A 16,245-nucleotide genomic window follows, 5' to 3' on the forward strand; every position below is an offset into this window, starting at 1 on the left:
GCCCCTCGGCGGCCCCTCGGCCATGGCGGAGCCTCAGCGCCCGCCCGCCGCCATCGCCGCCCGCGCCGCTTCCGGCCCGCGCCGCTTCCGGGGATGATGACTTCCGGTGAGGCCGCGTTTTGATTGGGCGATGCGAGCCGAGGGGGCGGTACTTCCGGCGGCTGGGACGGCCGTGTCGGTCAGTGAAGGTGAGAGCGGGGCCGGGGAGCGGGGTCCGGGAACGGAGAACGGGGTCCGGAACCCCGAGGCGGGGGCACAGGACAGGCTGGGGGCGCCCTCGGTGTTGGGAGGCTCGTGAGAGAGGACGGGGATCGGCGTGAGATCGCGGCGTGGCTCAGGAGCGACCCCCGTGCCCCGATCCCGGTGCCCGCGTTCTCCCCGTGCCCCGATCCCGGTGCCCGCGTTCTCCCCGTGCCCCGATCCCGGTGCCCGCGTTCTCCCCGTGCCCCGATCCCGGTGTCCCCGTCCCGTTCCGTGCCCCGACCCCGTCCGTGCCCCGTGTCCCGCCCCATCCCGCCCCCTCGGTGCCGCGTTCCCGAGCGGAGCCTCCCTCCCCTCCCGCCCCGCTCCGCCGTGACCCACCGCTGTCTGCCGGGCCAGGCGCAGCCATGGCGGGACGCAGAGCTGCCCTGAAGGCCGTGGACTGGGCGGCCTTCGCCGAGCGAGTGCCCCCGAACCAGCGAGCCATGTTCAACGCGCTGAAGACCCGCAACGATGCGCTGACGGCCCGGTGAGTGCCCGCCCCGCCCCGCTCCGTGCGGGCGCTGCTGCCCGCCGCTTCTGTGCTCCCGCAGCTGCGGCCTCGCACGTATTAAAGCGGGTCACCTTCAGGCAGCTGCTGGCTTTTTTTGGCAGATCACCTTCAGTTAATCTTCCCCAGAGAAAAGCCGTAGCTGCGGCTCTGTGAACGCACCCTGCTTTGGCACAAGCTTTGTCGCTGTTAAATGCTCTACAAATTCCTGTGTGGTTCTCAAATCCTTTAGCACCCTCTGCCTGACCCGAGTGCTGGCTGTCGCAGGGAGTCTTGCTGATTGCCTCGGGCTCAGTGTTGTGAAACAGCCTCGTCCTTCCTGGCTGCACCCAGAGGGGCTGAGCTCTGCCTGTCTGTCCAGAGGAGCTTGTTCCAGGGGCAGAGGGATTTGCAGAAATGGCTTGTTTCAAACTTGAGAACGCCTAAACCAAACACAGCAGGCTGTGCTGCTGCTCAGGCTGCTGCTCATGTGTGCTGTGCTCCATCCTTTCAGGTTGGCTGCGCTGCCAGAGAAGCCCCCGGCCATCGACTGGGCTTTCTACAAAGCTAATGTTGCCAAGGCTGGAATGGTGGATGAGTTCCAGAAGAAGGTCAGTCTCCTTGCCAGCTGGGTATTGCTTTTTTGGAGTTTAATTGGGGCGTTGAGAGGAAAACACCAGGACCAACAGAGAAGGTTGGTTGTGTCACTATGAAAATTTGCCTCCCAAGACTGGAGGCACCCACTGAGCTCAGGTGGGTCTGGGAGCTTTGTGTGGGGGCAGTAACTCTGTGATAGGTAAGTCTGTGCTGTTGGACCTGCCAGCTTCCTCACAGAGCTCTGAGGAACAGGTGGTGTTGCCTGTGTTGGGGGTGGTGGGCAGCACAGAGGAGATGTGCAATTGCTGCTTGGGAGGGACAGGGGACAGCTGCACTGATCACTTTTAGCTCATTAACACACATGGATCCTAGGAAGACAGGAGGGAATGCTCCCCTGCTGCTAGGGAAGGTGACCTCGATGTGAAGGGTTGTTTCAGTCAAACAAACCTTTAAAAAATTTGTCTTTCAATTTCCAGTTCAGTGCGCTAAAGGTTCCTGAGCCAGTGGATACACAGACTGCCAAGATTGATGCCCAGGAGAAGGAAGCTGTAAGTGAAGCATTCCCTGCTGCTGGGGCTGTCCCTGCCTTCCGTGGGGATGGGAAGGGGTGAGAGGATGTTGTGGATGTGCCCCTGCACAGGCAGGGCCCAGCTCTGCCCTTGACACGAGTGCCTGTCTGAGCAGGGGGTCCCTGCACAGGGAAGGGTTTGGCTCTGTGGGGTCTGCTGCAGGTTCCATCAGTTACCCAGTGCCACAATGATGGATTTTAATGCCAGCTGAAAGCCTGGTGGGGGGTGTGGGCAGGTTCACTCTGGGTCAGTGTCTACCAGAAGCACTCTCCCCATGTCCTCTGCTCTCCCCAGGCCAAGAGCACTGCTGAGTACATCCAGGCTTCCAAAGCCCGCATCGCCCAGTACGAGCAGGAGGTGAGGCTGGACTTTGCTTTGGGAATGTTTCTGGGCCACACCCCTTGCTCTCCTGGGTGTGCTTTGCTCCTTCCTGCTTACCACTGACTTGTGATGTGTCTGTCCCTGCTTCCACAGCTCCAGAAGCTCAAGAACATGATTCCCTTTGAACAGATGACTCTTGAAGACTTGAGTGAAGCCTTCCCTGAAACCAAACTGAACAAGGAGAAATATCCATACTGGCCCCACAAGCCAATTGCTGATCTGTAAACTGGTCAGGGAGCAGTTTAATGACTGTCAGACTCCATGATCTTATAAATAAAGAGCTTTCTCTGTCTGTGGCTTAGATCTTGGACGTGAGTTCTGAGTGACGTGGAGCAATACAGTGACTCACAAACATTCCACTTTTTCTGGATTTTGTGTTTTCTACCCATGAGCTTGTTTTGGTAGCAGGGACGAAGCTCCCTGTCCTGCTGATCAAACTAAACCCTGTGAAATGCAAATAAACCTCCTGTCCCTCTCTGTAACCACGAGGGGCAGGGAATGGAGCTCTGCCCTTGCAGGCAGACACTTGCTCAGAAGCTGAACGTGTGTAGTCCTTTGAGATGCTGGAGTGTATTTGGCAGTGAATTGTGTGTGTTTGGAGTGTCTCAGGACTTGCACAGGCCCAGGGCTGTTTTCTGGGCTCATTGATTATTTAGGAAAAGCCAGTTGCAAAAGGAGTTGAAGGAATGTTGGTGTGTTGAGATGAACATAAAATAATTACTTTTTAAGTTATTTTTAAAAGCACTTAATCGTGGTGCTCCTTTTCTCTTTGCCCTGGATTTCTGAATGCTGCTGTTCTCACTGGAACTCACAGAAACAATAGTGAAGGCTTGCATTGTTTTTTATTTAATAATCTGAGGTGGAATTCTTAAACACCTTCCCTCAAGATGGAAACTCCTCTAAGAGGAGGCAGCTCCCTTTCTTCTTGGTCATGTTGGAGGTCAGAATTATCCCAAGATTTTACAACTATTTTATTCAAATACCTTAGTAGCCCACAGAATACTTCAAGAACATCTGTAGTTCTACTGAACCAGAGTGCAAAGTGCTACACATGCAGATCTTGGGTCCTGTGGCTTTGGATTTTTATTTTATTTTATTCAGGCAAATGAACTGCAGCTCTATGAATTGACCAGGAGCAAATTACAGCAGGGGGTCAGAAGCAACACAGTAGAGAACAACTGAGCTGGCACTGGGCAGAGCTGATCTTCAGCTGCTCCATTTCACAGAAATCACAGTAAAAAAGAACAGGGACAGGAAGAGGTGGCTGAAGAGGAGCACCTTCTCCAGAACTGGAAGAAATGGCTCCAGCTCCTCCAGCTGCCAGAGGTGCTTGGGAGGCTGCCCTTGTCCCGGGGCCCTCTTGGGAGGGTGCAGCAGCTGGGGACCCTCCTTGGCCAGATTGCCTGGGGGTCTCTTGGGCAGCTCGTGTGGGTCTGCGGGGAGCAAAGGGCAGTGTCAGCACAGTGGGGCCACCCTGGCTCACACTGCCTGGGCACTGTTTGCCTCTGAGGAAACCCACCCTGGCTCCACCAAACGTGCAGGAAGATGCCCCAAACCTCCTCAGTTACAGATGTTATGGATTGTTTTACCTTGCTGGAAGCTCCTGAGGACCTTGTCCAAGCGCCGGGATTTGCGCTGCTGGTACAACAGGAAGAGGGTGTCCAACACAGCCATGATCATGAGCAGGAAGGTGCCCAGGAAAAACACCACTGCAGAACAACAGGAAAACAGAGAAAGCTCTGGATAATTGGCATTTTCTTACATTCCATTGCCTGGTGGGGAGCAGGGAAAGTCTAACTCCAGCAAGCTAATCAAGCTTAGCTGTTCATGACTCCAGTGTTCATGAACATGTGTGTCAACACCCAAAAACCTTCCTTAGGGCTGGTACCTGGGTGAAAATTGGGGTTTATTTGATAAAGGTGGGTACCTATTATGGGTGGTTTGTTGGAGGAAGTTGGGAGGCTGTTGTTGAGAATCACAGCCAGCATGGAGCTGCCGAGGATGATGGCAATCTGGAAGTTGATTTTCTCCTCAAGAGAGCTGGGACCAAACAACACAGCCATGTCCAGCAAGTACAGGGCACACGTTGGGAGGATCAAGTTCAGAATGTAGAGAGTGGGTCGTCTCTCCATGGAAATCTGTTGAGGAAGATGGGCAAAATTTGATGAGCAGGAAATGACTCAATGTGTTGACAAATGCTGGTCCCCTAATGTAAAAAATCGTGTTGTTTCTGGGGTTTATTTCGTGCCAAATCAATGCAATATCATATGGAAGTGCTGCCATACCACATAGGTGACCACAGAAAATCCTTTGCCATCCATCATTTCCGTGAATTCGATGATGCTCAGGTTGGTAAACTTCCATTCTCCATCAGTTAGGATTAAGCTCTTGCTGTCTTTCATGATCTCAGCTGGTGTCCGTCTCGTCTTCATGACAAAGTCTGTTACTGCTTGGGCAGGAGGCAGAGGGGGGAGGGAAGTTGAAGAGTTTAGGAATTTATTAGAGGTCAGTTATTCCTCTGCCTTTCCCACCCAACTGATGGTGTATGCAGACAGGAAGGGGGAAGGTTTCATGCATTGCTCGGGGTTCTCAGCCCATGAGGGAGAAATTAAAAAGGTCTCTGTGAAGAGGCTTGGCTGGACCTCTGGGAATGTGGATCAGAGGGGAACATCTGTTGAATTAGGGCAGTTGTCCTTTGTGGATGGGACCAGGGAGATTTTGTGTCACCTCTGCTTATATTTCAGCCCTTCCTGTAGGGAGGAATTCTAACTGCAGTTTGAATCCCTGAAACTGTCCTTTTAATGGTTGTATTTGATGCCCTTGGAAATCGTTTTCAACCTTAGGATTCTGTGATTAATTTCCTCCCATTTCTATGGCTTTCAGGTGTGTTTAAAGATCAGTCTTGCAAAATTCTATGTGAACAAGCAGCAGTTTTGCAGGAAGCCTCCTGGTCTCAGGTTTCTTGGTTCTCCCAGTCCTGGGAGGGGCTTGCCACAGAACATCTGGATTGTTGCAGAGATGTTGCTGGGAAATGTGCCAGGATAGAATGGCAGCATTTTAACTCATTCTCCCTGGTCTCACATGACCTCAACCCCGAGCAGAGCACGTGGTGCTGCTCAGGAGCCCAGGAGTTACCAGGGCCCATTTCATCTAGAACTCCTTCTCCAAAGTCAGCCCTGCGGTGGTCAAGCTCAGCCTGCAGCTGTACCTGGGTAGAGGAATGAAGCTATGCTCAGGTTGCACATCTGGGTGTCGAAGGGGAACTTGAAGATGACCAAGCTGCACGTCAGGGTGACCTGGTAGGGCCGGGTGGAGTTGAAGCTGCCGTTGTGCATGAGGACCATGTAGTTCAGCTCTGGGTTCTGCCCGTTCACGCTGCAGGGAACACACAGGGAGAGTAACTGAGCCTGAGATGCTGCCTGTGCCTCAGTCCCATAAAAACAGGATGTGAACACCCTGTTGGGGGGCTCTGAGCCATCACCCAGCCATGGGATGCAGCAGGAAGAGAGGAAACCAGGTCTGGGAGAAGGGCTCATGAGCCCTTTGGGATCAAGGTTTGTTGTAGCTCTGCACATCCTGAGCATCTCCTGGCTCTCTGCCCTCTGCTTCCTGCCCTCACCAGGGCACAGGCTCATTCCTAGCTCTGCCTCCCACTCCTTTCTCCCTCCGGAGAGCTGGTGGAGGTGCCCATCCCTCTGTCAGACCCTCAGTGCTCTGCCCTGTATCTTTCCACACACTACTAAAGGTCACTTTATTCCACAGCAGTGCTGGATTCTGCTGCTTCCTCGATTTTAGCTACAGCCCAGAAGGGATATTTCAGGAGCTGTTACAGTATTGCAGAACCACTAAGTGCTTTGTATAAACTGTGGTCACCATTAATCTAAATTAGGAGGCTCTCAATCACAGAGATCTCAAGGGAACAACTTTTAGGCATCTGAGTTTATCCCATTTCCTATAATATAACCAACAGTTTGCATCCTTTGTATTTCTGTTAAGCCAGTGGATAACAATGGAAGGGGAACGTACCGCTCCAAGATGAAGATGGGGGGCGACCAATACGTATCCATGGGCAGAACAATTTCAGAGATGTTGCAGAAATCCCGTGGGTCCCAGGTTGCAAAAGGGTTCTGCCATTCCTGAGGGAAGAATTTACAGGAGAGAGATGAGCTCTGGGCTATGCACCAGGCTTTGTGTTGGGCATCAGGAGAGAAACGCTCTTGAGGGACCTACCAGGTTCAGGACGAAGTAAAAACTGACTGTCTGGAGCTTTTCCACCTGGAGAAACAAAGACATTTAGCTGATTTTCTTAGATGTATCCAATGCAGAAGCTCTTCCCTGAGCACAGACTGCAGCAACAGGGCTTGAGAAGAGAGCTCATGGCTCTTGGTCCTATGGCTGAAGAGTGGGAGCACACAGTCCAATGGTTAGGAAAAATATTAGATTATTGTTAACATTTCCATGGCAATGTTCTGCAAATGCAGTGCCCAGTTCAGGCACTCTGCAGGGTGTTTGGAGCCTCCTGCTAAGCAGACTGCTTGTGTGGATGTGACTTCTGGAAGGAGTGGGAGAAAATACTCCAGATCTTCCAAAAGTGCTTTCCAACAGCAGAAAGTGAAGTGGAAGGAGCTGATTCTCACCCCTGTGAACTTGCTGTCAGAAGACTCAAACCCTGGCCTCGTAACAGCCCAGTTTCCTGTTGTAAAGACTCATTTTGGGTCCTTACCACAGAGAGAATTGCCACCAGAAAGAAATCCACCTTCACTTCCACAGGCTTCAGGTTTATCTTGGGAAGAATGTATGTGTGCAGCTTGTCGTGAGAGGAGACGTTCAGGTAGTCAACAATGTCATAGTAGGTGCAGAGGTACTTTGGAGCAGCCCCTGCTGGAAAGAGAATTCCACTTGAAACACAAAAACATCAGGCAGCCTGGGAGAGATGCATCAAAAAAAGAAAGGGTGTGGAGCTGTGGATGTGGAAAAACATCATTAACACACAAAAATCCCTTCTCACACAGATGAGAACAGAATTCCTCAAAGGCTTTCAATCCCCCTTGCACTTACCTGTCCCAAGAGTAAAGGTGAGGATGGCTACAAAAACTGCCTGCATCATCTCCTGCTTCCAAATAAGGAGGAGAATGGTGCCGTGAGTCTTATGAACTGGTCCAGGACACGTCATTTGTTATGTGGAAGTTGATTTGATATTTATTAATGAGGGATGGATTTTTGTAAACAGACATTTTATCTGTTAGGAGGAAGAATTTGCTAATGGTTTGATGCACTCAGCTGGCTCTTGGGAGTAGCCTTTAGTTGTGGTCAAGGAAAAATAAGGTCATAAAAAAAAATAATCCAACAATTTGAGGGAGAGGAAAAGAAAGGGCCCATCCCCACAAAGAAAAGGCAAATAGCCAGAGCTACTCAGTAGCAAATTTAGTCTCATTTACAGGGCTGAGAGTTTGCTGCAACCCCACTGAAATGGATCAAGAATTAGGGCTTGTGTGACTGAGGGCTGTGGGGGAGGCTGCTCTCCTTTGAGCCCAGTCCTGCTTCCCGCAGACCACACTGTCACTTCCCACTGAGCCCTCCATGCACCCATGGATTTTTCTGCCTCCTTGCTGATCTCCCATGCTCCTTATGTTCTTTTCTGAGTCCTCACAGTTAAAATGAAAGGCTCAGAGGCTTCTGGGTGTTTTATTTTTTTTTAATCTGTCTGTGTTTTCCTCTACTGCCCTTCTCTCCATCTCTGCCTTTTTTTTCTGCTGTCATCCCAGTGCTCCTTGTGGGTCCCATCCAACCCAGGATATTCCACGATTCCGCGGTTCTGCGAATGGCTCCAGGGCAACAATTGCAGTCATCAAATCCCACACTTGATTCCCCCTCCGGCAGCAGAATTCCCCATGGCAGCGGATGGTCCTTCCAGCCGTGTCCCCTGTCCCCGCGGACTCCCATGTCCCACTGCCATGTCCCCTGTCCCCGCGGCCCCGGTGTGTCCCCCGGCCCCGTGTCGGCGGCGCGGTCGCTGCCCGCGCTCCGGCGGTACCCGGGGGGCGCGGGGTTGATGCCGAGCGTTGGCAGCATCACTGGGGACTCGGAGCGCAGCGACCGCGTGGCCTAATGGATAAGGCGTCTGACTTCGGATCAGAAGATTGAGGGTTCGAGTCCCTTCGTGGTCGGCCTTTTTTTCCCCCCCTTCCCCCTACTTTTGAATCGTATTTTCCCGTTTCTGCCCTCGCGTCTCTCCGGGGGTGTGGAGGGAGGACGCGAGGCCAGGCTGGGCGGCGGCGCTGCCGGGGTCCCCGCTGTGGCTCCGCTCCGTGCCGTTTGACTGTCTGCTCTCGGCCAGTGGTCCATGTTTAAATTTCATGGAAAATGTTTCCCTAAACAATGAGGAGCTGCTACAAACCGCACCAGGCTTGGGTGCAAAGGTGGATGTCTTGTGCAGTGAGTTGTGTGGTCCCAGAGCTCAGGTGAGGCTGTGATCGAGGGGACAACAAAAGCTTTGTTTTGGACCTGAGGGTGAGAGGAGAGGTGTTAATGAAAGCCTGATTTTTGGAGGCATGTTAATGAAAGGATGGCTCTGACCAGCTCATGGACATCCTTCAAGGTGTCCCAGAAGGCACTAAAGCAGAGCAGTTGCAGTTGTTCAATTACCTTTGTCTGGGCAGAGCTGGCTTTTTCTTAAATTTCAGCTGCATTTTCCCTGGATTTCAGGGAATTTCAGCTGCGTTTTTCTCTCCTTCCTGTGTTATCAGCTGCACCCGAGCCCCAACAAAAAGCCCATGGATGCTGGTTCATTCCACCTTGCGTGGGGCACCTCTTCCCGGAGCAGGACAGGCTGGGATGGTTGGGAAGCTTTACTGCCTCACAAACCACGTCCCCAGGAGGGGCCGGGCAGGGGGGTCACAGGGTCACTGTGCTGCCCTGGACCAAAGTCCTCCCCATAAGTGCCTTTGGGATAATGCCCTCTCAGACTCCTTGCATTAAAAAGCTGCCTGGAGGGTCTTTTCCTGCGGAGTTAATGGATGTTAAAGGCAGCTGTGGTCAGGGTAGTGCCACAGCAGTAAAACACAAAGTGAAGTTTCTTTTAAAGTTGTTTTTCTCTCTTAGGTGTGGGAGGTTCTGGTGCCTGGAGAGCAGTGGACCTACCCAAGGCCTGGGCACTGCACCACCAATTAAAATACCTTCTTGGGGTGGGCTTCAGGAAAGCTTTTTTTGGCATTAGATGAGAAACACAGGTTTTGGGGAAAGTGGCTGCAGCAGGAGGAGGACAAAGAGCGGGTTACTGAGGCCCGAGGTGTTTTTGCAGTAGTGTTGTAGTGTTCTGCTGTAGCGGTGCCTGTCACTGCTGGCACAGTGACACTGTGACGGTGACATCTGCACTGACCTAGTGGCACAGGGGTCCCAGAGAGGGGGGACCCCCATCACTGAAATAAATAGGGCAGGAGATCTTTCTCCTTTTTTATGCCTTTATTTAAAAAGTCAGCACGAGCGGGGAGAAACCGATGGGTCACATCCACATCCACCACCGCTCCCAGGAGAGGCACGGAGGAGGAGGAGGATGCAGCTGTGTCCGCTGGTCTGCAGGCGGAGCTGGGGCTTCCATCCTCACGAGAAATTAGGAGATTCTGCCTTGTCAGTCTGACATTCGAGGGCTCCTTTCTAGTCGACATCCTTAGGTTAGGGTGAGAGGCATCTGCATACCAGCTCTGATGTCACCTCCCCACCGCTACCTGCAGCTTCAGGTGTCAATCCTCCGGGAAGCAGCAGGGGGACAATTGAGTTGATTTTAAACTATTAACAGGTAACTATTAACTATTAACAACATGAAGTTATTAACAATAGCAATTGGTTTAACTTGTTAACTTTACAACTTTAAAAAAATGGACAACTTTTCTACTCATAACAACCACCAGGGCTGAGTGGGGAAAGCCAGGCACGCTTCCAGGAGGGATGGAGAGGGGGGGATGCCATGGACTGAAAGTGGGGGATGCCCAGGGGGTGTCGGGGGGCACCCAGCCCACCTGGGGGCGTGACCACGTGGCCTAATGGATAAGGCGTCTGACTTCGGATCAGAAGATTGAGGGTTCGAGTCCCTTCGTGGTTGTTTTAGAGCCACGGGAAGTACTCGAGGCATTCAATTTCCCGTGGGTAGGGGGGTGGGGATTCAACGGACCGAAACTGCAGAAAACGTGCCTGTAGTAGAGGCAGACTGAGCTGATTTAAAGTAAGATTTCTCCCGGTCAATGAGGGGGGATTGGTAGCCCTCGGGGGACGGTGAACCGGGGCTTGGAAGCGGCGGCGGGTGGGGCTGAGGCCCACCTGGGGCCTTTTCTTGGGAAAAGGAAAGGGATGAGACAAGGCAGGCTGAGATTTCTCGTACTGCTAGGAGAGTTATTGAGGGGCCCAGCTGAGGCTGACTTTGGTGTGTTTCGATGGGGAATATCAACCACTGCCCGCCTCTCTGTGCGGAGCGCTGCTGGATCCAGCCGGAGCGGTGGGTGCTTAAACCTCTGATACCACTAGCGGGACTTGAACCCGCGGTCTTTGGTTTGGGGAACCGCTGCTTTGTCCACTCGGCCACGGCAGCTCCCGCGCGCCCCGCCCCCCGCGCTGCCCCCCGCGGGTTCCGGGGGCGCTTCGGGGCCTCACGGAGCCCCGAACCGGCACACGGAACCCCGAACCGGCACACGGAGCCCCGAACCGGCACGTGGAACCCCGAACCGGCACACGGAGCCCCGAACCGGCACACGGAACCCCGAACCGGCACATGGAGCCCCGAACCGGCACATGGAGCCCCAAAGCGGCACACGGAACCCCAAACCCGGTGGGGCGGAGGGGGCTGCGCGGGGATCTCACCCCCGCCCACATCCCCACTCGCGTTGGCGTTTCTGCGCCGCGCCGGGAGGTGGGAGATGGAAGGGAGGGGAGCGCGGCCTCGCTCCGGGGCCTGTTCAGGCCGGGGCGGTCTCGGGAGTGCCGCACGCCCGCCTGGCCAGCAGAGAGTTAAGCGACGGCACCTAAAATATACCACTGCGCGGCCCCAGTGGCCTAATGGATAAGGCACTGGCCTCCTAAGCCAGGGATTGTGGGTTCGAGTCCCATCTGGGGTGACTCTTTTCCCTGCCGCGCTGTCCCCGGGAGGCTCCGGGATCGCTCGGTTCTCCGCGGGGAACGCGTTGCGCCCCTTCCCGCGCGGCTTCCCTGCTCCCCGTCTCGCCCCTCGCCCCTCCTGGTGCCAGCCAGGCGTTTTTCGTGGTGTTAAACCAGCTTCAACCTCTCCATCTGCTTTTAGTCCCTGGAATTTCCAGCTCCTCCGCGCCACGTGCTCGTCCAGGCATTTACGCCTTTGCTTGAACCAAAATTCTTCAAATTGGAGGGAAAGGAGCCCCGAGGAGCGGGTGATCCTGGCAGCAAGGTCTCCTGGGGATGGGGAGCTCGCTGAGGCTGGTGCCGGCCGGGATGGTGATGGTGGGAGGACGTCCAGTGTCACAAAAACATGGAAGCGGCGACATCCCCTTGTTTGTAAAGGTTAGGGCAGCACGGAGCTTCAGACACCGGCGGCTGTGAGAGGGGCAGGGACCCCCCTCCCATGCTCAGGGAAGAGGGGGATTCGCTATCCCTGCAAGTGTTCAAAGCGTGCGTGGATGTGGGGACTTCGCTATCCCTGCAAGTGTTCAAAGCGTGCGTGGATGTGGTATCCAGGGATGTGGTTTGATGGTGAACATGGCATTACTGGGTTGGACTGGGTAAATCTCAGAGGTCTTTTCCACCCCGAGTGATTCAGTGGTTCCTTGCAGAAAAGCTTGCGGTGGGGAAAATGTGAAATGGGGTGAAATGTGAAATGTTCCTGGTACTGAGCAGGAGCACACAGGCCAGGGCAGGGCTTTCTGGGATGACAGGATGCATTGCATTCCATTTTGGGGGGATCTGGGCTTTGAATGCTGTTTTTGCAGAGGGAAATATTCTGTCAGGGGAGAGCTCGAAGCTCCACTCCCAAAGGCGATGATACCTCTGCGTGCCCCAAATTAACCTTAGGGATGACCTCCCTCTCTTCTTTGGGGTTTTCCCAAAATGGATCCAACTCTCCCCACCCCAGGTGGGACTCGAACCCACAAATCCCTGACTTAGAAGGCCCGTGCCTTATCCATTAGGCCACTGGGGCCCAGCCAAACATCAAAAAAGGGCTAATTTTGATTTCTTTGAGCCTCACCGTAATCCCACTTGGCAGTGGTGAAACACATCACAGCACAGAGCTTCATTCTCCTTAAACAGGGTCCACTAACGAGCCTGGAGGATTCATCCAAAGGATTTTGGTGTCCCACTTCAAAGGCCAGAAGCCTCCTGTACTCACAGGGTGGGTTCTGTCTCCTACTGCCAGAGATTTCTGCCAGATTCCTGATGTGGCTTTAGCTTAACTAAATTATGTGCTCTGTTTGGTTAGATAAAAATCAACAAAAGGAATAAAGCTGAAAGGAAGGAAATAGAAGGAAAGAAACAGGGGATGCTCTAAGGGATGGACTTGATGATCCTTGAGGTCTTTTCCAAACTTAATGCTTTAAGATTCTATTTTCTACTTAGATGTATTGTTGAGACTGCTTGTACTCTTCCCTTTCTTTTCCCAAAAATCTACAGTAGCTTTGTGTTCAGCAGAAGAGAGGGCTTTGATAGAGCAAAGGCTGCTTGAAGAACATAACATAAACAACGTTAAAAAAAGGAGCGGCTGACAAAAATCACAAGTTTTAGTTCCTCTCAAATGTGAACAATAGTTATTCTGAAAAATGATTCACAGGCCGTGACTGTGTATCACTGCCTACAAAAGGAGATGTTAAATACATTTATTTACACTTTCAGGCTATTTTTATTCAATACAGCTCATGAGTTTAGCATCATTAACAGCTGCCAACACCACTTCTTTAGGAAGATGGAATGCCAAGGGCTTGGATCTCTGGTGCTCTCAGTCGAAATCTGCCTTCCTGCTCTGTTTTATGGTTGAGTGTATTTTCTTCTGTCGCAGCCGTTCACGGTTCATTTTTTCCACCCTAAAACAAAAGTCAAAAGATCCCTCAGTGTACAAAGAAAGCATTTAAATATTCAACTTCTGAGATGTGATGAACTAACAAACATCCTCAGACAGAAAAAACCAGTCCCTGTTCTGGGGATATTACCCAGCAAAGCAGTTAAAATCTAACGGATCAATGATATTCCTCAAAAAAGGAAATTTAAAGGAGTATGACCAGAATGGTTTAAAAATGCTGCAAACTAAATTGTGTAACGTGATAGCCTGAATAAAGAGCATTTAAATGGAGATACCTCTCTATGAGTTTCTGCGTTGTCTCCTTAGACACCACCTTGGGTTTCTCAGTCGCCTCCGTGACCATGGTCCGGATTTTCTCCAGACAAATCGCCAGATTCCTCATTTGGTAGCGACTCTCCTCCGAGGTCACAATCAGCTCACCGGCCCGGTTTATCCTATTCCTGTGCTGAAGGGACGGGAAAAGGTGATGTGGCCACTGGAACCTCGCTGGAACTGCCACGTTCTGCCACCGAGGCACTGACGCCGTGGTGGGAAGGGGAGCTTGGTACCATCAGAGCCATTCTTTGTCTCACAGCTTCGGGAATCCAGTCGGCCGATGCCAGGTGGAACCGAACCTCTGCCTTGGAGTTCACTGGGAGGGAAAACAGGCTCTTTGTTTCCACGTCACAGCCTGCCTTCCTCACGTCTATGAGGTCACTCAGCCTGATCTCTGCTGGCTTTCAACATGGGATGATTCCATGATGAATTTGCTGAAAGGTCACAATTCTTTTCTCGCTGTATTTTTACACACCACTCTACAAGACAAACTTGCACCTGTCGTGGTATTTGCCTTTTTAGACACTACAGAATTTATTGCCAGCCACTGCCTACCTCATTTCTAATGGCAGTATTTTAAGTTTATTTGAATTAAGCTGAGAATTTATTGCAGAGTGAACTTTCAGAGTCCGGTTGGCTCTGTTACACTGATCTATGGATAGAGGTGGTGTTCCTTGTGACACCTGCAGCAGGAACAATCCCTGGATGTTCCCAGGAGCATCAAACTGCTGCTCTCCAGCACTCTGAAGACTCAGAAGCTGTGTTAAAATGCAGGGTGATGACAATGAAAAATAAGTGTCCAGCAGCATGAAGACTGTTTAACTTCAAGTTCTCAATATTTTACCACACGGTACAGAAAAACAACCGAAAATGGTGATTTTTCCGAGGGAGAAGCTGTTCCTCACCTTTATTAACGTTCTGCCCGCCGGGGCCGCTGCTCCGGCTGTAGGACACGGTCAGGCGAGCTGGAAGAGAGGGGTAGGGGCTGAGCGGGACGGGGCCGAGCCGGGACGGGGCCGAGCTCGGAGCACGGACTCGGTGCCCGGGGGGCTGCCCGGCTCCCGGCACGGCTGTGCTGGGCGGGGGGGCCTCACCCATGGGGATGTCGAGGGCGGGCGGCCGCAGCTCCTCCTGGAAGAGACATCGGGAGCGGTGTCGGGGGGCCCCGGGGGTCGGGGGGGATCCCGGGGTCCCTCGGCCGGCCCCGACCGGGGACACGGGGTGGGGCTGGCCCCGCCCACCAGCGGCGGCCCCGCCCACCAGCGGCGGCCCCGCCCGTTCAGCTCCGCCACAGCCAATGCAGCGCTAAGCCCCGCCCCTCGGTTTGACCCCGCCCACCGCGTTACCACCCGCGTGCTGACCCCGCCCGCCCAGTTGGCACCGCCCCCTGCTATGACCCCGCCCACCCAAGAACAACCCATGAATTAAACCTCGCCGGCCCGCTGTCAATCAACAATTAAACCCCGCCCAGACGCCGTCCCTCGCCGCCTTCCTCTTTCCCCCCGCCCCTCTGACCGTCGTGCGGGCGGCCGTTCCGTCCTGCTGCGGAGGGTACAGCTTGTCCAGGCTGTGGGAGCTCCGGTATTCGGTGCCGCCGGCGGGCCACTGCGAGAACCGGGCGCACAGCAGCGCCAGCCCCGGCCGCGGCCGACACAAGCCCCACAGCGTGTGCGCCGCCATGTTGGCCCCGCGGTGCTCTCCCGCCAGGCGTCCCCGCGGAAACGGCGGCCGCGCGTCGCGTTCCGGGGCGGGGCGGAGGGAGCAAGGGCGCCATGAAGGGGGGTGAAGAGGCTTTTTTGGGGCTGTGGGATGGATCTTGAGCGTGTGATGTCCGTGCTGGGCGTCTGTGGGGCGGGGAGAGGTCTGCAGCACTAATGGGGGGTGCCAAGAAGGGGGATGTCCTGGGGGCCCCTGGGGCGTGAGGGAGGTCAGGGGTGGCTGTGGTGGCCGCGCGTCCCGGACCTGCGTGGTGGCTGAAAATGAAAATACATCCAGCTTTTTAATGTTTTCTGTCGTTTTTTCACCTGGAGTGCTTCAGTTTTCACATTTTTATCCTCTCAAGAGCGTTAAAGTGTTACATACAAACACACGCGTGTGTATATGTGCACAGTTATTTCTTTGAATGCTGACATAGCGGTGGACGTAGGGTGCAGGGGAGTGAAGCGGTTGTGGAAATCCTTCAGCTTTTACTCTTGCTGGAGCTGTCAGGCTGGCTTGACAAGAAGGGTGTGCGTTCCAGAGGGGCAGGGATTGCTATTCCTGGCAGCAGGAAAATGCATAGGCAGGGATGGGCTGTCATTTGCTCTGGTGTTTTGACAGGAGCTGACAATCTCTTATTTAAAACTGTGGACGAAGCCAAAATGGGTGTTCAGAAACCGATGCAGACTGTGTGACTGATCTGAGCTGAATTCCATCCAGATAATGCATTTAAAGTCAGGGAACTCAGTCCTCTGGAGGGAGCAAGTCCTGAACATGGATGGTTCCCTGCAGCTGAGCAGCTCAGGGCCACGAGGGCTCCTCACTTTGCTTTAATCGAACCTCCGAGTCCTGGAGTTCTTGTCCAAACTGCCCTTGTCCAAACTCAGCTGAAAAGAAAATGCTTGAAGGAAAAAACCCAGAGCTGT

At 53.4% G+C, this 16,245-nt stretch overlaps 3 protein-coding genes and 3 non-coding genes across 7 annotated transcripts; 4 read left to right on the plus strand and 2 right to left on the minus strand.

The window, feature by feature from the left end:
• Positions 1 to 95: 95 nt before the first annotated feature.
• On the plus strand, positions 96 to 2,578 carry ATP5PD (ATP synthase peripheral stalk subunit d). Of its 2 annotated transcripts, none has more exons than XM_041409112.1 (6): positions 96 to 188; positions 601 to 730; positions 1,245 to 1,341; positions 1,804 to 1,875; positions 2,191 to 2,253; positions 2,371 to 2,578. In XM_041409112.1, the coding sequence occupies exons 1-6, from the start codon at positions 131 to 133 to the stop codon at positions 2,500 to 2,502; spliced, it is 552 nt and encodes a 183-aa protein (XP_041265046.1). In that variant the 5' UTR covers positions 96 to 130; the 3' UTR covers positions 2,503 to 2,578. The 2 variants fall into 2 exon arrangements, with proteins under 2 accessions (XP_041265046.1, XP_041265048.1); XM_041409114.1 differs by lacking the exon at positions 96 to 188 and adding an exon at positions 199 to 363.
• Positions 2,579 to 3,374: 796 nt separating this feature from the next.
• Positions 3,375 to 7,384, minus strand: LOC121338425 (5-hydroxytryptamine receptor 3A-like). The gene is made up of 10 exons (XM_041409375.1): positions 7,336 to 7,384; positions 7,001 to 7,158; positions 6,508 to 6,552; positions 6,304 to 6,413; positions 5,486 to 5,652; positions 4,563 to 4,726; positions 4,205 to 4,415; positions 3,867 to 3,986; positions 3,556 to 3,710; positions 3,375 to 3,395 (listed from the first exon to the last, which is right to left on the minus strand). Exons 1-10 carry the CDS (start codon positions 7,382 to 7,384, stop codon positions 3,375 to 3,377), a joined length of 1,200 nt encoding a protein of 399 aa, XP_041265309.1.
• A 987-nt stretch (positions 7,385 to 8,371) lies between these two features.
• Positions 8,372 to 8,444, plus strand: TRNAR-UCG. The gene has a single exon. It is a non-coding gene; the product is annotated as a tRNA-Arg (tRNA).
• A 1,858-nt stretch (positions 8,445 to 10,302) lies between these two features.
• On the plus strand, positions 10,303 to 10,375 carry TRNAR-UCG. Its single transcript has one exon. It is a non-coding gene; the product is annotated as a tRNA-Arg (tRNA).
• A 933-nt stretch (positions 10,376 to 11,308) lies between these two features.
• TRNAR-CCU lies at positions 11,309 to 11,381 on the plus strand. The gene has a single exon. It is a non-coding gene; the product is annotated as a tRNA-Arg (tRNA).
• A 1,728-nt stretch (positions 11,382 to 13,109) lies between these two features.
• On the minus strand, positions 13,110 to 15,349 carry MRPL58 (mitochondrial ribosomal protein L58). The gene is made up of 6 exons (XM_041409556.1): positions 15,137 to 15,349; positions 14,716 to 14,752; positions 14,527 to 14,586; positions 13,855 to 13,937; positions 13,582 to 13,751; positions 13,110 to 13,310 (listed from the first exon to the last, which is right to left on the minus strand). Exons 1-6 carry the CDS (start codon positions 15,299 to 15,301, stop codon positions 13,226 to 13,228), a joined length of 600 nt encoding a protein of 199 aa, XP_041265490.1. The 5' UTR covers positions 15,302 to 15,349; the 3' UTR covers positions 13,110 to 13,225.
• Between the last annotated feature and the right edge of the window lie 896 nt (positions 15,350 to 16,245).

Source organism: Onychostruthus taczanowskii, unplaced genomic scaffold (genome assembly GCF_017590055.1).
Source record: "Onychostruthus taczanowskii isolate IOZ18803 unplaced genomic scaffold, ASM1759005v1 scaffold30, whole genome shotgun sequence".
Taxonomy (NCBI): Eukaryota; Metazoa; Chordata; class Aves; order Passeriformes; family Passeridae; genus Onychostruthus; species Onychostruthus taczanowskii.